The sequence below is a fragment of the Pelophylax lessonae genome (genome assembly GCF_965119305.1).
Source record: "Pelophylax lessonae genome assembly, chromosome: 1".
Classification (NCBI taxonomy): Eukaryota; Metazoa; Chordata; class Amphibia; order Anura; family Ranidae; genus Pelophylax; species Pelophylax lessonae.
Window position 1 is genome coordinate 434,163,787 of NC_138768.1, and position 24,587 is coordinate 434,188,373.

Consider the following 24,587-nt stretch of genomic DNA (forward strand, 5'->3'; position numbering starts at 1 on the left):
TGCAATCTGATTGGAGAATCTCTTAGATCTGCCAACTACTCCGTGGTATAAGGGCCTGCCTGATTGGATAGAAATTGATTGAACGGTTGTTTAGCAGGCTACACTATGAGGCAGTGTTCTGTTTTCCTTTTTTTGGGCCCCATGATGAGTTGACGATCGCTTGGTACAGTATATGCTGAGACTAAGGAGTGAGAAGTAGAGGATCCTATTTTCCTGTGATACATGCACTTTATATACGCCATATGACCTTTGTGATGAGGGTCACATATATCTGGTAAGGATCAGTGTGTGCGGGTGTCTGGTGGTGGCTTTCTCCCACAGAGGATCTTCACTTCTATTTCATCCGAAGTCCTCTATACTCACATATATGGATTACCTGTGGACTGTTTTTTCTCCCTTGGATCTTTAAGAACATTCTGTGCAAACAGTTTTTTAGATTAGCGCCACATTTAGATGTATATTGCCTTTGATCTTTTATTTCAAGATTTGTGTTGGCTGCTTTTCGCCTTTCCTGGATATGTTTATGATATGTGTTTTTAGCGCAGCAATATCGTGGTATAGACTTACCAGAATTGTTGGGTCCTATGTGCTGTATAGCACTAGGACCTACAGCGCTTGGAGGCCGTTCAGGCTGGATTGGGGATCCCCTTTGTGGATGATCCTGGTGGGATACAGGTTAGGTTCCTCCTTACCCGATCTCGATCCTCAGGATATGGGGTTAAAAAAAAGGCTCCAGATAGTGTATTATCGTTTTAAAAGTTTATTCATCAAATATTCATAAAAATCGGAGCGAAGAAAGACTCAAACTCCAAGTTTGCAGGCAAAGAAACCGCTTACAAACACCTCCTACCTTTTGAAAATGTCACAGGAAGTGACGAAACGCGTCAAGGTTGTGGAACGCACGTCAGCACGCTACGCACCACGTGGAACGCAAGCCGGAACACTCCTCTCGCCACTCTGCTAGGAGGTGTTTGTAAGCGGTTTCTTTGCCTGCAAACTTGGAGTTTGAGTCTTTCTTTGCTCCGATTTTTATGACTATTTGATGAATAAACTTTTAAAACGATAATACACTATCTGGAGCCTTTCTTTTAACCCCATATCCTGAGGATCGAGATCGGGTAAGGAGGAACCTAACCTGTATCCCACCAGGATCATCCACAAAGGGGATCCCCAATCCGGCCTGAACGGCCTCCAAGCGCTGTAGGTCCTAGTGCTATACAGCACATAGGACCCAACAATTCTGGTAAGTCATTTATTTCTACCACAAGCCACAGGAAAAGAGGAATCCACGTCACGAAAGTCACAAACGTTTATTTATTGAGCACGAAGCACTTTGCACCTGATCACCACTTGAAAATACTTTATTTATTGAATTTTACATTTATTTTATTCACATATATTGATCACCACTGGAAAAGACTTATTCATCTATTTATCAATTCCTTGAAACTTTTTATTAATTTTCATGTGTTTAATTGATTTGTATTTTCACTTATACTGTAAAGATAAGTTTTCAACATTGTTCACATACATTAAGTTAATTGTTTTTCTGCGGCAAGCGCTGTATATATATATTTTATTATATATTATATATATTTTTCTATCATCCATTTTAAATCTACAGCTGCTGCCACACAATATATATTTTTGTATTTATATCTCACTAATTACACACATTTTTATATTTTTATCATACATTTAAACAAAACCTTTTCCGAGGCGCGGGGAGATACACTAGTATAGTGTTATCTTTTTTCTATCTCTTCTCTTTGCAGGGGTGGGACATGTTCTTTATTGAGTCAGACCTAACCTAGAGCTCTGCAGTCAGCAAAGCACATGCTCCACACTCCCCCCCCCCCCCTCTCTCCCTGGAATGGAAAGAAAGCTCTGGTACTGACTCGGCAGGAGGTGTGTTAGACCTCTGCAAAGGATCATACTTTGCAGGTGCTGGCAGGACACAGGTTTGTCTACTCAACCTGTGGTTGATTTCTTAAGAGAACACAAACTGTAAGATTTTAAACAACTTTCCTTTTGATGCACTTATATTTAGCTATTTCAAACTTAAAGTTCAACTGGGCTTTAAGTAAGCAGGAATATTGATTGTACAGTTAGTGTTAACCCCCTCCAGTGGTTAATCTATAGAGCTCTATATTTAATACAGTGGCAGGTATGCATAAGAATAAGCATATATAAATCTGAACAGCGCATCAAACATTACTTTGAGGAAACTCTGCAAAAGGTGAAGAATGGGAAGCATTGGCGTGGAGGGAAACAGAACAAATTAGCCCTTTCATGGTAGCAACAATGTTCAGTGGGCTACAGAATGTGCCATACACAAGAGCTATGGTGCCCCATTAATTGGAGGCTAAAGGACATGGTTTATTTGGATACGGATTTGGCATTAGCATTCCATGGACTTCTGGGCATTTAATCAAATGACATCTCAAAGCTGCTGTGAATAGAGATCAACTAGCTTTTTAATAGCCAGTATGTGTCTCTGACTGCAGGTCCCACTGTGATTAAGGTCTCATTTGTGTAGAATCTCCATCCAGGGCCACTAGCTCAGTATATCTTATTTTTTTTTATGTTTTTGGTTTTTTAGATACAGTCTTTCAGAAATAACTTTACACAATGTTGCTCTAGTCTATGCAGCTATAACTGCATATTTGTCAAGACCAGAAGACCTGCAAATTAAGGTAAGAGACAAATAAAACTGTCTGATCGTAGCGATTATTATTCGTAAAAAAGAAAGGAAATTATTTAACAAAAACCGATTGAAAGTGAAAAGAAAGGAGTTTTTCTGTTTTTTTTCAACTGTAATTTTAAACTGAACATAGAATAGTTGATTTACTGTAGTTTACTGCAAAGCTAGGCAAATCCAGGCATGCAGGTTGCTGTAGAACATTCCCTTATGGCTAGGACATCCTGTCCTAAGGTGTTACTAGGCCTAGACAACCAGGTTCTTGCCCAGCAACATCGCCTTTGGTGGTATAGCAGTTATTGATTACCCATTGATAACAGCAGCTAGGCAGTAATCATTCCTTAAATCAAAATCAATTCCTGACAGATGTGCTTCTCTGATGGGCAAGTGGTGCCCTATGCTGCACTGTGTGTGTGCTTAAAAAAGCATAGTTTTAGGGATTTTTTTTTGAGAATTATACTTACCTAGGTGGATGCAGCATTGGTCTGATGCTGCATATGTCCCACGGCACTTCTACGCTGAGAACCGAGCAATCGAACACTGCAGATCGTTTGGTTCTGTCAGTCAGCAGCTCTCTGCTCTGCTCCCTCCTCGCTCATAGGAGTGCTGAGCTGTGGAGGAGAGCAGCTGGCTCAGGCTCTCAGCGGCACGCTTGGCACAACCAAAAATGTAAATTTGTACCTTTAGAGTTGCTAAGTTAGTGTCCCGAAATATAAAATTTGTTACCAGAACAGAATTAAACTGTCCCTAGGTAAGGCTGAAGAGGACAAAAGCATGTAATCTGTGCTGTTCTACCACCAATACCCTATAAACCCGTATACCTCCTGAGAACTCTAGCACAAGCGTATGCAGTATGTAATATGTAAATTACTTTCTAGTTCTTGAATTTGTATTATACTGGTCTGAGATTTTTTAAACTCTGTCCCCCACACTTACATTTTACTCCTTTAGGCCCCTTTAAGACTGATGGACCGATCAGGTCCGAATGTCAGTTTGTTAGGACCCGATTGGACCATGAGGTGCTATGTTGAGCTTCCAGTGACCAGTATGAGAGAGTGAGAGCGATAACACTAAATTTAACACACCTGCTCCCCATTCACACCTGAGACCTTGTAACACTAACGAGTCACATGACACCGGGGAGGGAAAAGGACTAATTGGGCTCAATTTGGACACTGTCACTTAGGGGTGTACTCACTTTTGTTGCCAGCCGTTTAGACATTATTGGCTGTGTGTTGAGTTATTTTGAGGGGACAGCAAATTTACACTGTTATACAATCTGTACACTCACTACTTTACATTGTAGCAAAGTGTCATTTCTTCAGTATTGTCACATGAAAAGATATAATAGAACAAAACTTGTAGGGAAATGGTATAGGGGCTTCCACTACGGTATTGCAGCTGTAAGAGCTGGCTGACTAGGCACCATTTAATTTCTCGGTCACAGATGCAGCTTTATCCTCTGCAAATACAGCTGTTCCATTATGGTGCAAACTATTGCATCACCTGCGTGACACTTGAGTCTTAGGTGAAATCTATATGACTTCCAGTATAAAAAAAAAAGGAAGAGAAGGCATCACAGTTGTCATGGCATCTTCTGTTTCCTTTCTTTAAAATAATGTACTGCAGAAAGAGATAATAGATTTTATGCTAGAATTTCATTAGATGATACAAGGAAAGTATTTTTCTTGCCTTTATTTTATAGTTCTTTCTGTATAGTTTATATTATTTGAAATACAAAACTGTCTTAGCTTTTAAACTATGTGTTTAAATCAGGGTGACATGGGACCCTGTGGTGCATTTAGGATTTCCCTGGGGTGCTTCAAGCACAAAACCTAGTTTATCCTGGATCAAAGATGAATGAGAAGAAGATTCTATGATCCAATGGGGGACTCTGATGTGATGGGGGGGGCTATGATGTCATAGGGGGCCTCTGACTCTGTGTTGAGGAGAGAACTCTGGTAATAGGAGGCCTGTGATACATAGGGGGACTTTGAAATTATGGGGGAACTCTGACATGTAGGGAGACCTTTGATGTGAAAGGTGGACTCCTATGTGAAGGGGTGGGAGGGGCTCTGATGTGATGGGTGAACCTGTGATGTGAAATGCTTTTCCACTGATAAGGAACATTTTTATATTGTAGACTGGGGTGCTGTGAGGATTTATATAGTTTTAGAGGGTTCCACCACTAAAATTCTGGTTTATACCATCCTGTGCAGTAAATAGACTGTTAAACGCTGGGCCCATTGTGCGGCCATAATTCCTTTTATTGATTGTTCCCTAAATTGCAGTACAATCTTCTGTTCACATCACATATAAAGAAATATCACTGGTACACCTTACTCAAGAAGTTGTAAATGATGGTCCATGGTTCCTTAGCAACATATCTTTAATTCCACATAAGAAAATTGTCATTCCTGACCTCTTTTAACAGAGTCCAGTATTATTTATTTGATATTGATTTCTCCTATGTGCTAAATATTACACATTATAGTTAGAATCGTAGTAAGATAACAGAGTGAAATGAATAATACATGTATATATTTGTGTTCAGACTTTTATATCTTCAGGAATAGAGAAGACTGGATTGCTTGTTCGGCGTATTGCAGACTACACCCTCATGATGAGCGCAAGTGACCCCTATAAGTGGCTGGACAAATCCTGGCTTTCCATACTTTTATCAGAGGTCGGTGTAAAATAACAGAATACTGAGCACTACTTGTGTAGCTCCAGAGGATGCAGATGACGCTTTGAATTCTTGAGGGTGTATTTATAAAATGATTTGTATAGCTATTTTCTAGCAAAACCGCTGGTACATGTGTTCTTTAAGAATGAGGTAAGACTGAATGTTAAGTGGGGAACATTCACCCTCTTAGTCCATAGGAGATAAGGGATGAGCGAGGAGGGATTTCAATAGTGTCTGGCATAGAAAGACATTACAACTAGTGTTGAGCGAACACGGACTGTATTATTCGTGTTCGTACCGAATAATTGGATTTTTTGTACCCGAACACGGACACGGACACTTTACTGTATGTTCGGGTAAAAATCCGTGTTCGGTCGTTTTATTTCCGGGTTTTGCATGCTTTGGCGCTCTTTTCATGGCGGGCTTTCAACAGCCAATCAACAATCGTTTAACTGGTGTGCCTTAAGCCATCCCAGCCATGCCTGCAAATGTCTCAGTAGCTGTGATTGGCCGTCTGAAGCATGTGACCAAGTCTTTATAAGTTCGAGGCAGCCGCAGCGGCGTCATTATGCTGCTTAGATTCAGGGACAGAGCACACATCAACGTGCTGGCTGCTGATTAGGGAAAGATAGGCAGGAAAAAACCATTTGTGTCCGGATAGAATTGAGGGACAGGTCGGAGTGTTTAGGCAGGGCGAGTTGTAGGCATTTTAGGGATAGAGTCTGCTGAATTATATAGGGTCAGTGTCTTCTACAAACTACAATCGATATTGCTGTGTGGGGGGTGGGGTCTGCACTCAATCCTGATCTACGATCTCTTCTCAATCCTGTTAGGGACAGAGTCTGCTGAATTTTAGGGAAACTGTGTTCTACAAACTACAATCGATATTGCTGTGTGGTGTGGGATTGGAGATAGGCAGGTGTCAGTGATCCACATCCATTTTTCTGTGTGTGAGCTGCAGTGAACACAATCTTTTTGGGCTGCAGTGAACACAATCTTTTTGGGCTGCAGTGAACACAATCTTTTTGGGCTGCAGTGAACACAATCTTTTTGGGCTGCAGTGAACACAATCTTTTGGGGTGCAGTGAACAAAATCTTTTTGGGGTGCAGTGAACACAATCCTTTTTGGTGTGCAGTGAACACAATCTTTGTGGGGTGCAGTGAACAAAATCCTTTGTGGGGTGCAGTGAACACAATCTTTTTGGGGTGCAGTGAACAAAATCCTTTTTGGGGTGCAGTGAACAACATCCTTTTTGGGGTGCAGTGAACACAATCTTTTTGGGGTGCAGTGAACAAAATCCTTTGTGGGGTGCAGTGAACACAATCTTTTTGGGGTGCAGTGAACACAATCTTTTTGGGGTGGAGTGAACAACATCCTTTTTGGGGTGCAGTGAACAAAATCCTTTTTGGGGTGCAGTGAACAAAATCATTTTTGGGGTGCAGTGAACACAATCTTTTTGGGGTGCAGTGAACACAATCTTTGTGGGGTGCAGTGAACACAATCTTTTTGGGGTGGAGTGAACAACATCCTTTTTGGGGTGCAGTGAACAACATCCTTTTTGGGGTGCAGTGAACACAATCTTTTTGGGGTGCAGTGAACACAATCTTTGTGGGGTACAGTGAACAGAATCTTTGTGGGGTGCAGTGAACACAATCTTTGGGGGGTACAGTGAACACAATCTTTGTGAGGTGCAGTGAACACAATCTTTGTGGGGTGCAGTGAACACAATCATTGTGGGGTGCAGTGAACTCAATCTTTGTGGGGTACAGTGAACACAATCTCATACTGAAGGTTTGAGGGTGCTGCCTGTTCCATACTCCCCCTACTCCTCATCTAGCCTTTTAGGGGTACAAACAATAGTAATTGGGGCCTAGTGTGGTTGTGTACGTGTGATATACATACACTTTTTTGGGATCATATTTTCTATTCCGCTATTTAATCAAAAACCTTTGGGGATCAGTTAAATTGGGGGATAGTCTGTGTTGGTACGTGTGAGAGAGATCCACCTTTCCAAGTTGTTGGGGTTCATCTCATACTTCTGAAGGTTTGAGGGTGCTGCCTGTTCCATACTCCCCCTACTCCTAGCCTTTTAGGGGTACAAACAATAGTAATTGGGGCCTAGTGTGGTTGTGTACGTGTGATATACATACACTTTTTTGGGATCATATTTTCTATTCCGCTATTTAATCAAAAACCTTTGGGGATCAGTTAAATTGGGGGATAGTCTGTGTTGGTACGTGTGAGAGAGATCCACCTTTCCAAGTTGTTGGGGTTCATCTCATACTTCTGAAGGTTTGAGGGTGCTGCCTGTTCCATACTCCCCCTACTCCTAGCCTTTTAGGGGTACAAACAATAGTAATTGGGGCCTAGTGTGGTTGTGTACGTGTGATATACATACACTTTTTTGGGATCATATTTTCTATTCCGCTATTTAATCAAAAACCTTTGGGGATCAGTTAAATTGGGGGATAGTCTGTGTTGGTACGTGTGAGAGAGATCCACCTTTCCAAGTTGTTGGGGTTCATCTCATACTTCTGAAGGTTTGAGGGTGCTGCCTGTTCCATACTCCCCCTACTCCTAGCCTTTTAGGGGTACAAACAATAGTAATTGGGGCCTAGTGTGGTTGTGTACGTGTGATATACATACACTTTTTTGGGATCATATTTTCTATTCCGCTATTTAATCAAAAACCTTTGGGGATCAGTTAAATTGGGGGATAGTCTGTGTTGGTACGTGTGAGAGAGATCCACCTTTCCAAGTTGTTGGGGTTCATCTCATACTTCTGAAGGTTTGAGGGTGCTGCCTGTTCCATACTCCCCCTACTCCTAGCCTTTTAGGGGTACAAACAATAGTAATTGGGGCCTAGTGTGGTTGTGTACGTGTGATATACATACACTTTTTTGGGATCATATTTTCTATTCCGCTATTTAATCAAAAACCTTTGGGGATCAGTTAAATTGGGGGATAGTCTGTGTTGGTACGTGTGAGAGAGATCCACCTTTCCAAGTTGTTGGGGTTCATCTCATACTTCTGAAGGTTTGAGGGTGCTGCCTGTTCCATACTCCCCCTACTCCTAGCCTTTTAGGGGTACAAACAATAGTAATTGGGGCCTAGTGTGGTTGTGTACGTGTGATATACATACACTTTTTTGGGATCATATTTTCTATTCCGCTATTTAATCAAAAACCTTTGGGGATCAGTTAAATTGGGGGATAGTCTGTGTTGGTACGTGTGAGAGAGATCCACCTTTCCAAGTTGTTGGGGTTCATCTCATACTTCTGAAGGTTTGAGGGTGCTGCCTGTTCCATACTCCCCCTACTCCTAGCCTTTTAGGGGTACAAACAATAGTAATTGGGGCCTAGTGTGGTTGTGTACGTGTGATATACATACACTTTTTTGGGATCATATTTTCTATTCCGCTATTTAATCAAAAACCTTTGGGGATCAGTTAAATTGGGGGATAGTCTGTGTTGGTACGTGTGAGAGAGATCCACCTTTCCAAGTTGTTGAGGTTCATCTCATACTTCTGAAGGTTTGAGGGTGCTGCCTGTTCCATACTCCCCCTACTCCTAGCCTTTTAGGGGTACAAACAATAGTAATTGGGGCCTAGTGTGGTTGTGTACGTGTGATATACATACACTTTTTTGGGATCATATTTTCTATTCCGCTATTTAATCAAAAACCTTTGGGGATCAGTTAAATTGGGGGATAGTCTGTGTTGGTACGTGTGAGAGAGATCCACCTTTCCAAGTTGTTGGGGTTCATCTCATACTTCTGAAGGTTTGAGGGTGCTACCTGTTCCATACTCCCCCTACTCCTAGCCTTTTAGGGGTACAAACAATAGTAATTGGGGCCTAGTGTGGTTGTGTACGTGTGATATACATACACTTTTTTGGGATCATATTTTCTATTCCGCTATTTAATCAAAAACCTTTGGGGATCAGTTAAATTGGGGGATAGACTGTGTTGGTACGTGTGAGAGAGATCCACCTTTCCAAGTTGTTGGGGTTCATCTCATACTTCTGAAGGTTTGAGGGTGCTGCCTGTTCCATACTCCCCCTACTCCTAGCCTTTTAGGGGTACAAACAATAGTAATTGGGGCCTAGTGTGGTTGTGTACGTGTGATATACATACACTTTTTTGGGATCATATTTTCTATTCCGCTATTTAATCAAAAACCTTTGGGGATCAGTTAAATTGGGGGATAGTCTGTGTTGGTACGTGTGAGAGAGATCCACCTTTCCAAGTTGTTGGGGTTCATCTCATACTTCTGAAGGTTTGAGGGTGCTGCCTGTTCCATACTCCCCCTACTCCTAGCCTTTTAGGGGTACAAACAATAGTAATTGGGGCCTAGTGTGGTTGTGTACGTGTGATATACATACACTTTTTTGGGATCATATTTTCTATTCCGCTATTTAATCAAAAACCTTTGGGGATCAGTTAAATTGGGGGATAGTCTGTGTTGGTACGTGTGAGAGAGATCCACCTTTCCAAGTTGTTGGGGTTCATCTCATACTTCTGAAGGTTTGAGGGTGCTGCCTGTTCCATACTCCCCCTACTCCTAGCCTTTTAGGGGTACAAACAATAGTAATTGGGGCCTAGTGTGGTTGTGTACGTGTGATATACATACACTTTTTTGGGATCATATTTTCTATTCCGCTATTTAATCAAAAACCTTTGGGGATCAGTTAAATTGGGGGATAGTCTGTGTTGGTACGTGTGAGAGAGATCCACCTTTCCAAGTTGTTGGGGTTCATCTCATACTTCTGAAGGTTTGAGGGTGCTGCCTGTTCCATACTCCCCCTACTCCTAGCCTTTTAGGGGTACAAACAATAGTAATTGGGGCCTAGTGTGGTTGTGTACGTGTGATATACATACACTTTTTTGGGATCATATTTTCTATTCCGCTATTTAATCAAAAACCTTTGGGGATCAGTTAAATTGGGGGATAGTCTGTGTTGGTACGTGTGAGAGAGATCCACCTTTCCAAGTTGTTGGGGTTCATCTCATACTTCTGAAGGTTTGAGGGTGCTGCCTGTTCCATACTCCCCCTACTCCTAGCCTTTTAGGGGTACAAACAATAGTAATTGGGGCCTAGTGTGGTTGTGTACGTGTGATATACATACACTTTTTTGGGATCATATTTTCTATTCCGCTATTTAATCAAAAACCTTTGGGGATCAGTTAAATTGGGGGATAGTCTGTGTTGGTACGTGTGAGAGAGATCCACCTTTCCAAGTTGTTGGGGTTCATCTCATACTTCTGAAGGTTTGAGGGTGCTGCCTGTTCCATACTCCCCCTACTCCTAGCCTTTTAGGGGTACAAACAATAGTAATTGGGGCCTAGTGTGGTTGTGTACGTGTGATATACATACACTTTTTTGGGATCATATTTTCTATTCCGCTATTTAATCAAAAACCTTTGGGGATCAGTTAAATTGGGGGATAGTCTGTGTTGGTACGTGTGAGAGAGATCCACCTTTCCAAGTTGTTGGGGTTCATCTCATACTTCTGAAGGTTTGAGGGTGCTGCCTGTTCCATACTCCCCCTACTCCTAGCCTTTTAGGGGTACAAACAATAGTAATTGGGGCCTAGTGTGGTTGTGTACGTGTGATATACATACACTTTTTTGGGATCATATTTTCTATTCCGCTATTTAATCAAAAACCTTTGGGGATCAGTTAAATTGGGGGATAGTCTGTGTTGGTACGTGTGAGAGAGATCCACCTTTCCAAGTTGTTGAGGTTCATCTCATACTTCTGAAGGTTTGAGGGTGCTGCCTGTTCCATACTCCCCCTACTCCTAGCCTTTTAGGGGTACAAACAATAGTAATTGGGGCCTAGTGTGGTTGTGTACGTGTGATATACATACACTTTTTTGGGATCATATTTTCTATTCCGCTATTTAATCAAAAACCTTTGGGGATCAGTTAAATTGGGGGATAGTCTGTGTTGGTACGTGTGAGAGAGATCCACCTTTCCAAGTTGTTGGGGTTCATCTCATACTTCTGAAGGTTTGAGGGTGCTACCTGTTCCATACTCCCCCTACTCCTAGCCTTTTAGGGGTACAAACAATAGTAATTGGGGCCTAGTGTGGTTGTGTACGTGTGATATACATACACTTTTTTGGGATCATATTTTCTATTCCGCTATTTAATCAAAAACCTTTGGGGATCAGTTAAATTGGGGGATAGTCTGTGTTGGTACGTGTGAGAGAGATCCACCTTTCCAAGTTGTTGGGGTTCATCTCATACTTCTGAAGGTTTGAGGGTGCTGCCTGTTCCATACTCCCCCTACTCCTAGCCTTTTAGGGGTACAAACAATAGTAATTGGGGCCTAGTGTGGTTGTGTACGTGTGATATACATACACTTTTTTGGGATCATATTTTCTATTCCGCTATTTAATCAAAAACCTTTGGGGATCAGTTAAATTGGGGGATAGTCTGTGTTGGTACGTGTGAGAGAGATCCACCTTTCCAAGTTGTTGGGGTTCATCTCATACTTCTGAAGGTTTGAGGGTGCTGCCTGTTCCATACTCCCCCTACTCCTAGCCTTTTAGGGGTACAAACAATAGTAATTGGGGCCTAGTGTGGTTGTGTACGTGTGATATACATACACTTTTTTGGGATCATATTTTCTATTCCGCTATTTAATCAAAAACCTTTGGGGATCAGTTAAATTGGGGGATAGTCTGTGTTGGTACGTGTGAGAGAGATCCACCTTTCCAAGTTGTTGGGGTTCATCTCATACTTCTGAAGGTTTGAGGGTGCTGCCTGTTCCATACTCCCCCTACTCCTAGCCTTTTAGGGGTACAAACAATAGTAATTGGGGCCTAGTGTGGTTGTGTACGTGTGATATACATACACTTTTTTGGGATCATATTTTCTATTCCGCTATTTAATCAAAAACCTTTGGGGATCAGTTAAATTGGGGGATAGTCTGTGTTTGTACGTGTGAGAGAGATCCACCTTTCCAAGTTGTTGGGGTTCATCTCATACTTCTGAAGGTTTGAGGGTGCTGCCTGTTCCATACTCCCCCTACTCCTAGCCTTTTAGGGGTACAAACAATAGTAATTGGGGCCTAGTGTGGTTGTGTACGTGTGATATACATACACTTTTTTGGGATCATATTTTCTATTCCGCTATTTAATCAAAAACCTTTGGGGATCAGTTAAATTGGGGGATAGTCTGTGTTGGTACGTGTGAGAGAGATCCACCTTTCCAAGTTGTTGGGGTTCATCTCATACTTCTGAAGGTTTGAGGGTGCTGCCTGTTCCATACTCCCCCTACTCCTAGCCTTTTAGGGGTACAAACAATAGTAATTGGGGCCTAGTGTGGTTGTGTACGTGTGATATACATACACTTTTTTGGGATCATATTTTCTATTCCGCTATTTAATCAAAAACCTTTGGGGATCAGTTAAATTGGGGGATAGTCTGTGTTGGTACGTGTGAGAGAGATCCACCTTTCCAAGTTGTTGGGGTTCATCTCATACTTCTGAAGGTTTGAGGGTGCTGCCTGTTCCATACTCCCCCTACTCCTAGCCTTTTAGGGGTACAAACAATAGTAATTGGGGCCTAGTGTGGTTGTGTACGTGTGATATACATACACTTTTTTGGGATCATATTTTCTATTCCGCTATTTAATCAAAAACCTTTGGGGATCAGTTAAATTGGGGGATAGTCTGTGTTGGTACGTGTGAGAGAGATCCACCTTTCCAAGTTGTTGGGGTTCATCTCATACTTCTGAAGGTTTGAGGGTGCTGCCTGTTCCATACTCCCCCTACTCCTAGCCTTTTAGGGGTACAAACAATAGTAATTGGGGCCTAGTGTGGTTGTGTACGTGTGATATACATACACTTTTTTGGGATCATATTTTCTATTCCGCTATTTAATCAAAAACCTTTGGGGATCAGTTAAATTGGGGGATAGTCTGTGTTGGTACGTGTGAGAGAGATCCACCTTTCCAAGTTGTTGGGGTTCATCTCATACTTCTGAAGGTTTGAGGGTGCTGCCTGTTCCATACCCCCCCTACTCCTCATCTAGCCTTTTAGGGGTACAAACAATAGTAATTGGGGCCTAGTGTGGTTGTGTACGTGCGAGATACATACACTTTTTTTGATCATATTTCCTATTCCGCTATTCAATAAAAACCTTTGAGGATCAATTGAATTGCGGGATAGTCTGTGTCGGTACGTGTGAGAGAGATCCACCTTTCCAAGTTGTTGGGGTTCATCTCATACTTCTGAAGGTTTGAGGGTGCTGCCTGTTCCATACCCCCCCTACTCCTCATCTAGCCTTTTAGGGGTACAAACAATAGTAATTGGGGCCTAGTGTGGTTGTGTACGTGCGAGATACATACACTTTTTTTGATCATATTTCCTATTCCGCTATTCAATAAAAACCTTTGAGGATCAATTGAATTGCGGGATAGTCTGTGTCGGTACGTGTGAGAGAGATCCACCTTTCCAAGTTGTTGGGGTTCATCTCATACTTCTGAAGGTTTGAGGGTGCTGCCTGTTCCATACCCCCCCTACTCCTCATCTAGCCTTTTAGGGGTACAAACAATAGTAATTGGGGCCTAGTGTGGTTGTGTACGTGCGAGATACATACACTTTTTTTGATCATATTTCCTATTCCGCTATTCAATAAAAACCTTTGAGGATCAATTGAATTGCGGGATAGTCTGTGTCGGTACGTGTGAGAGAGATCCACCTTTCCAAGTTGTTGGGGTTCATCTCATACTTCTGAAGGTTTGAGGGTGCTGCCTGTTCCATACCCCCCCTACTCCTCATCTAGCCTTTTAGGGGTACAAACAATAGTAATTGGGGCCTAGTGTGGTTGTGTACGTGCGAGATACATACACTTTTTTTGATCATATTTCCTATTCCGCTATTCAATAAAAACCTTTGAGGATCAATTGAATTGCGGGATAGTCTGTGTCGGTACGTGTGAGAGAGATCCACCTTTCCAAGTTGTTGGGGTTCATCTCATACTTCTGAAGGTTTGAGGGTGCTGCCTGTTCCATACCCCCCCTACTCCTCATCTAGCCTTTTAGGGGTACAAACAATAGTAATTGGGGCCTAGTGTGGTTGTGTACGTGCGAGATACATACACTTTTTTTGATCATATTTCCTATTCCGCTATTCAATAAAAACCTTTGAGGATCAATTGAATTGCGGGATAGTCTGTGTCGGTACGTGTGAGAGAGATCCACCTTTCCAAGTTGTTGGGGTTCATCTCATACTTCTGAAGGTTTGAGGGTGCTGCCTGTTCCATACCCCCCCTACTCCTCATCTAGCCTTTTAGGGGTACAAACAATAGTAATTGGGGCCTAGTGTGGTTGTGTACGTGCGAGATACATACACTTTTTTTGATCATATTTCCTATTCCGCTATTCAATAAAAACCTTTGAGGATCAATTGAATTGCGGGATAGTCTGTGTCGGTACGTGTGAGAGAGATCCACCTTTCCAAGTTGTTGGGGTTCATCTCATACTTCTGAAGGTTTGAGGGTGCTGCCTGTTCCATACCCCCCCTACTCCTCATCTAGCCTTTTAGGGGTACAAACAATAGTAATTGGGGCCTAGTGTGGTTGTGTACGTGCGAGATACATACACTTTTTTTGATCATATTTCCTATTCCGCTATTCAATAAAAACCTTTGAGGATCAATTGAATTGCGGGATAGTCTGTGTCGGTACGTGTGAGAGAGATCCACCTTTCCAAGTTGTTGGGGTTCATCTCATACTTCTGAAGGTTTGAGGGTGCTGCCTGTTCCATACCCCCCCTACTCCTCATCTAGCCTTTTAGGGGTACAAACAATAGTAATTGGGGCCTAGTGTGGTTGTGTACGTGCGAGATACATACACTTTTTTTGATCATATTTCCTATTCCGCTATTCAATAAAAACCTTTGAGGATCAATTGAATTGCGGGATAGTCTGTGTCGGTACGTGTGAGAGAGATCCACCTTTCCAAGTTGTTGGGGTTCATCTCATACTTCTGAAGGTTTGAGGGTGCTGCCTGTTCCATACCCCCCCTACTCCTCATCTAGCCTTTTAGGGGTACAAACAATAGTAATTGGGGCCTAGTGTGGTTGTGTACGTGCGAGATACATACACTTTTTTTGATCATATTTCCTATTCCGCTATTCAATAAAAACCTTTGAGGATCAATTGAATTGCGGGATAGTCTGTGTCGGTACGTGTGAGAGAGATCCACCTTTCCAAGTTGTTGGGGTTCATCTCATACTTCTGAAGGTTTGAGGGTGCTGCCTGTTCCATACCCCCCCTACTCCTCATCTAGCCTTTTAGGGGTACAAACAATAGTAATTGGGGCCTAGTGTGGTTGTGTACGTGCGAGATACATACACTTTTTTTGATCATATTTCCTATTCCGCTATTCAATAAAAACCTTTGAGGATCAATTGAATTGCGGGATAGTCTGTGTCGGTACGTGTGAGAGAGATCCACCTTTCCAAGTTGTTGGGGTTCATCTCATACTTCTGAAGGTTTGAGGGTGCTGCCTGTTCCATACTCCCCCTACTCCTCATCTAGCCTTTTAGGGGTACAAACAATAGTAATTGGGGCCTAGTGTGGTTGTGTACGTGTGATATACATACACTTTTTTTGGATCATATTTTCTATTCCGCTATTCAATAAAAACCTTTCTAGGGCAAGATCTTAAATTACAGAAATATGAGGAGACCGTCAAATAAGGGCCGTGGCCTGGGTCGTGGTGCTGCTGGTAGAGCTCCTGTTGCAAGGAGAGGACATGGTCGATCTGTGCCAGCTACACGCACAAGTGAAACACCTTCCTCAAGTGTGAGTAGGCGACAGAACCTGCATCAGTATTTGGTAGGGCATCAAACGCCCCTAGAAGTGATGAGGCCAGAACAAGTTGAGGCGATAGTAGATTGGTTTGCTGCTGACAGTGCCTCCAGTTCCTTCACATTGTCTCCCACCCAGTCTACTGCAGAAAGGTCAGAGTTGGCACCTGCAGCCAATGTCCAACCGTCTTTCACCTCACCCCCTTGCAAATCAGGCCAGCAGTCTGAGCCCCAAGCCATACAGCAGTCTCTTATTCTTTTTGAGGACTCTGTCAGCAGGGTTTCCCAGGGCCATCCACCTAGCCCTGCCCCAGAAGTGGAAGAGATTGAGTGCAGCGATGCCCAACCACTTATTTCTCAAGATGAGTACATGCAAGGATCATCGCAGCACGTCTCCGATGATGACGAAACGCAGGTGCCAACTGCTGCGGCGTTCAGCATTGTGGAGACCGACAAGGAGGGCAGGGGTGAAGACTGGGTGGAAGATGATGTGGAGGACGATGAGGTCCTCGACCCCACATGGAATGAACGTCATGCAGGTGAACTGAGTAGTTTGGAGGAAGAGGCGGTGGTCGCACAGAGCCACCAGCACAGCAGAAGAGGGAGCAGGGTGCAGAAGCGGAGCGGCCGTGCCCTAGACACTACGCCCGCTACTGCCCAACGCAGCAAGGGAACGAGCGCACCAAAGTCAGCTCAAAGGAGTTCTCTAGCGTGGAAGTTCTTTAGAAAATGTGCTGATGACAGGACACGAGTGGTTTGCACCCTGTGCAATCAGAGCTTGAAGCGAGGCATGAACCTTCTCAACCTGAGCACAACCTGCATGATCAGGCATCTAAGTGCAAAGCACGAGCTGCAGTGGAGTACACACCTTCAAAACCAAGAAACGTCTCTGGCTCATCCTGCTTCCTCTTCTGCTGCAGTCTCGGCCGCTCCAGCCACATCTGTAGTGATACCGGCACCTGCCACCCCGCAAACAGACGATCTGTCAGCAACACCACCACCTGGGTCACCAACAACCATCTCCACAATGTCCCGTGGAAGCGTTCAGCTTTCCATCTCCCAAACACTTGAGAGGAAGAGGAAGTACCCCCCTACCCACCCGCGATCCCTGGCCCTGAATGCCAGCATTTCAAAATTATTGGCCTTTGAAATGCTGTCATTCCGTCTGGTGGAGACGCACAGTTTTAAAAACCTTATGTCGGTGGCTGTCCCACAGTACGTCGTGCCCAGCCGCCACTACTTTTCCAGGCAAGCCATCCCTTCCCTGCACAACCAAGTGGGGGAAAAAATCAGGTGTGCACTGCGCAACGCCATCTGTGCCAAGGTCCACCTAACTACGGATACGTGGACCAGTAAGCACGGTCAGGGGCGTTATATCTCCCTAACGGCACACTGGGTAAATGCAGTGGCGGATGGGCCTGAGGCGGATAGCAATTTGGCGCATGTCCTTCCACCACCGAGGATTGCAGGGCGCTTCAGTTTGCCTCCTGTTCCTAACTCCTCCTACTCCGCTTCCTCATCCTCTACCGCCTCCTCATCCGGACAGCGTAACACCTTCACCACCAACTTCAGCACGGCCAGGGGTAAACGACAGCAGGCAGTTTTACAACTTGCCTGTTTGGGGGACAAACCACACACCGCGCAGGAGTTGTGGAGGAGCATGGAACAGCAGACAAATGAGTGGTTGCTGCCAGCGAGCCTCAAGCCCGGCCTGGTGGTGTGCGATAACGGGCGAAATCTCATAGCAGCTCTGGGCCTAGCCGGTTTGACGCACATCCCTTGCCTGGCGCATGTGCTGAATTTGGTGGTGCAGAGGTTCCTTAAAAACTACCCCGATATGTCAGAGCTGCTGCAGAAAGTGCGGGCCGTTTGTGCGCACTTTCGGCGTTCTTACCCTGCTGCTGCTCGCCTGGCAGCGCTGCAGCGTAACTTCGGCCTTCCCGCTCACCGCCTCATATGTGACGTGCCCACAAGGTGGAACTCCACCTTGCACATGCTGGAAAGACTGTGCGAGCAGCAGCAGGCCATAGTGGAGTTTCAGCTGCAGCACGCACGCGTGAGTCGCTCTGCGGAACAGCACCACTTCACCACCAATAACTGGGCCTCCATGCGAGACCTGTGTGCCTTGTTGCGCTGTTTTGAGTACTCCACCAACATGGCCAGTGGCAATGACGCCGTTCTCAGCTTAACTATCCCACTTCTATGCCTCCTTGAAAAAACAATTCGGGCGATGATGGAAGAGGATGTGGCACAGGATGAGGAGGAGGAGGAGGATGAAGAGGTAACATTTCCAAGGCTTTCAGGGCAGTCATTCGCAAGGGGCTCCGAGGGTGGGTTCCTGCACACGCAAACGCCAGGGACGCAATTGTCCAGCAGGGGCACAGTTCTGGAGGATGAGGAGGATGAGGAGGAGGAGGAGCTGGAGGAGGAGATGGAACCATGTTCACAGCAGGGTGGCACCCAGGCCAGCTCATGGCCATCACTGGTGCGTGGCTGGGGGGATACAGAGGACACGGACCATACACCTCCCACAGAGGACAGCCTTTCGTTGCCTCTGGGCAGCCTGGCACACATGAGCGATTACATGCTGCAGTGTCTCCACAACGACCGCCGAGTTGCCCACATTCTAACTTGTGCTGATTACTGGGTGGCCACGCTGCTGGATCCCCGTTACAAGGACAACGTACCGTCCTTAATTCACTCACTGGAGCGCGATCGCAAGATGCGCGAGTACAAGCGCACGCTGGTAGACGCCATGCTGCTGGCATTCCCATCTGACAGCGGGGCCACAGTGGAAGCACAAGGCAGAGGAGGAGGAGGAGGAGGTCGCCAACGCAACCAGGGCACCGCCAGCACCTCAGAAGGCAGGGTTAGCATGGCCGAAATGTGGAAAAGCTTTGTCAGCACGCCACAACAAACAGCAGCACCAGCAGCTCAGATGGAACGTCTTAGCAGGAGGCAGCATTTTACCAACATGGTGGAGCAGTATGTGTGCACACGCCTACATGTAGTGAATGACGGGTCTGCCCCCTTCAACTTCTGGGTCTCCAAATTGGGCACATGGCCTGAGCTTGCCCTTTACGCCTTGGAGGTGCTGGCGTGCCCTGCAGCCAGTGTATTATCTGAACGGGTATTTAGCACGGCTGGGGGCGTTATAACAGACAAGCGCAGCCGCCTGTCCAGAGACAATGTGGACAAGCTCACGTTCATTAAAATGAACCAGGCATGGATCCCACGGGACTTTTCCGTACCTTATGCAGAATAGCAATGGATACCGACCTTACCCACCCATTGTTCCATTTTTGCTCTTTCTCACTCTTTTGGGGTGTACCCTCATTTAAAATTTGTGAAAAGAAGCAGTGTTGGCTACCTCGTCCTCCTCCTCAGGGCCAGATTAATGTAGGGGCTATTGGAGCTGCAGCTCCAGGCCCCTACCTTTTATATAGGCCCCGGGTTGGCCATATTCACTGTTACCGCTCTTCTGTCACTTGTAAACACAGAAGTCTGGCTTCTATGCTCGCTTCCCCAGGCAGCACCCTCAGAACCTCCCCACACAGCGTGAAGGCCGGACAAGGAGGGACAGTTGGCGATGCATGGATGTGTTTATGGGCTTCAGAGACAGCATCCCATGTTGAATTAGGCATGCATGGCTGCACCCTTCCTCCTCTGGGTGCATGGCAAGGCACGGCCCTAAGGCCCTTCAAAATCCTCAGCACCAAGCCCATGATGCTGTTAATCCGGCCCTGGTCCTCCTCCACCGCCGCTTCCACCTACACCGCCCATAGGTGTGCGCAGCCTATTGCATTAAGGTGTGCACCCCAAAGTTGAAATACACATGCATGTGTTTGCCAGCAGGGAGAGTAATGTATCGGGGCCATGTACCTGTAGGCAAGGAGAAATAGAGCAGAGCAGGTCCCAGGGAGATCTTTCCCATCTCCTCACTGGCAATGCTATGTGCCCTAGGTGATTAGGGTGTGCCCAGGCACACCCAGCACACCCTGTGCGCACGCCTATGTCACCGCCACATCCACCACCACCTCAACCTCCCTCCTACTCCATATGGGCCTCGTCCTTCAGAGATGAAGAAGAACATTGTTTTATTTTTCTGTTTTTTTTTGTTGTTTTAAGTTATTTCCCTATCCACATTTGTTTGCAGAGCACTTGCCATGCTCTTAATTACGTTTTGCTGCCATTTGCAGCACTCTAGCCCTTTCCTTTGGTGTTTTAGAGCCATTTTAGTGCCTTAAAGTTCGGGTCCCCATTGACTTCAATGGGGTTCGGTGTCCGGGAAAAGTTCGGTAAAAGTCCGGGACACGGACCCGGACTTTTTTTTAAAGTTCGGCCGAACCCGTCGAACACGGACATCTAGGTGTCCGCTCAACCCTAATTACAACTCACATAAAAATTAGTATTTATTAGTATGAAAAAAAATATGTAAAAAGTACAACAAATAACTATAATATGGAGTACATCATATCATATAGTGTATCTCACAGAAATAGTTAAACATCAGATGTAGGTCAATCTGAGGCTGGATCTCACCTTCACAGTGCCTGCATAGACATAGTGAATGCTAGCTAGCACACTTTTCATCTCTGATCAATTTAAGTGTGTTCTGTCTATGTCAGCGGATTGCGCTTTATACTGTTTTTATACATATTTATGTTCCTTTTGGAGTATTTCCTAGTTCTGGTCACTTCACGATAATATTGCTGACCAGGGCAATAATTTACTCTCCTCATCTCTCACTGAAGTGGTGTCTATTATATCTGTTATGGGATCCTGAAGAAGCCCTCCTCCCTGGACGAAACGCGTAGATACAGCCTCAGATTGACCCACACCTGACGTTTAACTGTTTCTGTGAGATACACTATATGATATGATGTACTCCATATTATAGTTATTTGTTGTACTTTTTACATATTTTTTTGATACTAATAAATACAAATTTTTATGTGAGTTGTAATGTCTTTCTATGCTGGACACTATTGAAATCCCTCCTCTCTCATCCCTTATCTCCTATGGAGTAAGAGGGTGAATGTTCCCCACTTTTCTGTCGCAAATGAGGGATAGTGTCTTAGCATATTGTACACAATAAGGTTTGAATCTCAACCCGCTCTCCATTTACATAAGACTGAATGTTCTCAGTCTATTTCTTTACAGGTTCAGTACTTCCCATTCATAAAAAATAAGTGGTTTAGGAAAATAGTGCATCATGGCCATTTAATAGAGCTATGAATCATAGGAAATTAGTATGTGTAGCACCCTCCTAGTCAGGTGCTAGGTAGCAGGTATAGTTTTGGCTTTCTCTGCTTAACAGGAAAGCAGTAGGCAAAGCATTTGTACTCTCTGCTTATCAGGGAGTTATATCTGATAGTTAGACCTGCTCCATGTGTTCAATGTGTGATTCATGTGGGCTGAGGGAGTGTCCCTACTGTATCCAATGGAGAGGTACATTGGACAGTGGAGGAAACCCAGGCAATGACACACAGGCTTTGATATTTATCCCATGGGTTTGGCACAGAGAGTGGTGCATCATGGGGTGGGGTATAAAAGCCAAGAGCACATAAGGCAAAGGGTCTTTGGGCAGGAAGCCAGGTCCCAGAAGGAGGGTGACAGCTGTCTCCTCTTCTGTAGCAGTGAATGGTGTTCACAGGCAGTCGGCCTAGTGAACCAGGGAGTGTGACTGAACCCAGAGGTCCAGGAGAAGTTGACTGGAGGTGTTGGGGCTAAAGTGAATCTGGAAAAACAGTGTCCGTGACTACAGAGGAACTTGCCCAGGGGTCTGCCTAGGAAGGGGACCGCTCCGGAGTGAAGAGTCAGTGTACGGGTGTCAGCTTCACAGTGAGAGAGAAAGGGGGTGCCAAGTTAGAAACCTGAAGATAATTGTAGTACGCAGGCACACTTTTATTACCTTCATTCCAGTGGCAGAGTGAAGCAGCGGCCTTTTCGCACTCTCAAGTCAGATATCCTCAATAAATCCAGCAGTCCTCTAGGGGGCAGTGCTACATATGTATTACCTATGATCCTGAGCTCCATCTAGTGGTCATATTGTGTTATTTTCCCCCAACCACTCTACTTTTTATTTTTTTTTTTATAAACGCATTTCTGAATGTTTGCTCTTCCATTATTTTGTATGAATTAGACAAAATCTCCCCTTGCAGTGGGCCCCCCACACTGCAAGAGTTACATTTTCATTATGTCAATGGGGTACAGGAACAGGCAGTATTACACACCCTATCCTTAAATCTCTATGCTGTAGGCAGCGGTAACTCTGCTTCATCAAATACAATGCAGGCCTATTAATCAGGGGATTGATCACACTGATGGAGAAACCCTGCTAAAACAACAAATAAGGTATTACTCTCTATTCATGTACCTCTAGACTTGGCAAGCAATTAACCATTGCAATGCAGGGGTGCCCCACTGTAAGGGTAGATTTCTTGTGGCTGAAACAGGCTTCAAAGTGTTACTAAACCCACATTAATAAAATCAGTCTGTGTATGCAGTAAAGTATGCTTGTTATAATGACTGTGAAACCTAAAGGGTTAATCCTCCGCATTGTGTAAAAAAAGCTGTTTGATCCTGGTTTCTCTGATTCGTCCCTTCTTTTACTGCTTTCAATCCATCTATTGGTAGAATAATGCCCTGGAAGGTGCTCTTCATGTGCTCAGTTTGGTGTGTATTGCTAGAGAGTTTTTTTTTTGGGATGGTGTATGTGATCAGCACAGGGTCAATCAGCACTGTCCAGACTGAGGGCTAGGGGTTATGCAGCCATATAGGACAGTCAGAGGAGAATGAAAACACCTCCCACAAGCTTAAGGCCCCTTTCATACGATTGGACCAGTTAGGTCCGCCTGTCCGTTTTTCAGGCGGACCTGATCTGGCCACCCATTCATATCTATGGGGAGGCGCATGTCAGCAGACATGTATTTGCTGATACCCACCTGGCATCTGATCCGACAAGATCCGCTGAAAACAGATGGATGGCCATACGTTCGCCATCGTCCAGCAGGTCGGATTGGATGGGATTGGATGAAAACAGACAGGCACAGAGTCGTGACCCGCCCCCCCTGATTGGCTGACTGACTTTGATTGACAGCAGCGGGAGCCAATCGCACCGCGCTGCTGTCTCAGCCAATGAGGGGGGGATAAAGATGGGCTCAGGTAAGTATTAGAGGGATGAGGGGAGCTTCTGCACACAGAATGTTTTTTTATCTGAATGCATACAATGCATTAAGATAAAGAAAAAACATTCTGCCTTTACAATCCCTTTAAGGATGCTCACCAGGTTTACAGGACATGTTTTACTGACTATGTTTTTGTAACTTCCCATTTAGAATAATATATTTATTATATTATATATTTATACATCTAAGAAAAGCATTACAGTATGTCAATAGGGACAGAAGATTCAAATAGACTGCCAGTGGCAAAAGTAAAAAGCAGTTGTCTAGAAACATGTTGCCCAAAAAAATTGAAATGTCCCAAAAGGACTCATTGCAAAAATCATCTCACAACATAAATACAAAGGACAATCCAAGAAATTCAAACGATGAAGGCCCAAACTGTTGGAGATACAACAACTTTAAAGCTTAGCCTATTACAGATTAACTGCAGTTCACAAATAGGACAGTAGATGTCGCTAATGCTAAGTGATATGCTATGCATTTTCTATGATGTGCATTTCCTGTACACTGTACTGTACTTGTTGGTTATCTCTTCCTGTCTGTTGTTCTTCTTACAATGAGAAGGTGATATAGTTTGCTCTCTGTGTTATGTTCCAATAAAGAAGCCAGTTCCTGTTTACTCCACAATGTCTGATCTGAATGGACTCCGCTGCACCCAGTGATCGCACTCTGCAACAGGTTATGGGCCCAGGATCCGGATAAAGTCTTATGACCAGGTGTGGCCCAGGCAGAACAAAGCCTTGAATGGGAGACAGTGTGACTGATGCGGAGATCGACATAAGGAAGTTCCAGTGACATCTCCAAAGACAAGTAAGACTGTTCATATATAAAGGAGGGATAAATGTCCGGAAACTCAGAACTTAAACTCTCAGTGGCCAAGCTGAACAATGACAATTATCAGCTATGGAAGTTTAAAGTGGAAATGCTATTATCTAGAGACGACTTGTGGGAGGTTACCACCACAGAGAGGCCACAGTACAATAATCGGAATGGGACAAGAAAAACAGACAGGCACGGGCCACCATAAGCTTACTAGTGGAGGATGATCAGCTCATACATATACGCCATGAGGACACAGCGAAAGGCATGTGGGACATACTAAGAAGACTGCATGAAAGATCCAGTTTAGACAGCAAGCTGTTTCTACTGCGGAAACTTTACAGAATGAGACTTAGCAGAGAACAG

The 24,587-nt window shown here is 44.5% G+C and overlaps 1 protein-coding gene across 1 annotated transcript in view; it reads left to right on the forward strand.

Annotated features, from left to right (window-relative positions):
- Positions 1 to 24,587, forward strand: part of SHOC1 (shortage in chiasmata 1) — a gene marked incomplete at its 3' end in the record, with an annotated part of 329,963 nt that overhangs the window by 142,116 nt on the left and 163,260 nt on the right. The window contains exons 8-9 of the mRNA XM_082259212.1: positions 2,603 to 2,696; positions 5,256 to 5,387. Coding sequence (XP_082115338.1) covers positions 2,603 to 2,696; positions 5,256 to 5,387 — 226 coding nt within the window. The remainder of the gene's footprint in view (positions 1 to 2,602; positions 2,697 to 5,255; positions 5,388 to 24,587) is intronic.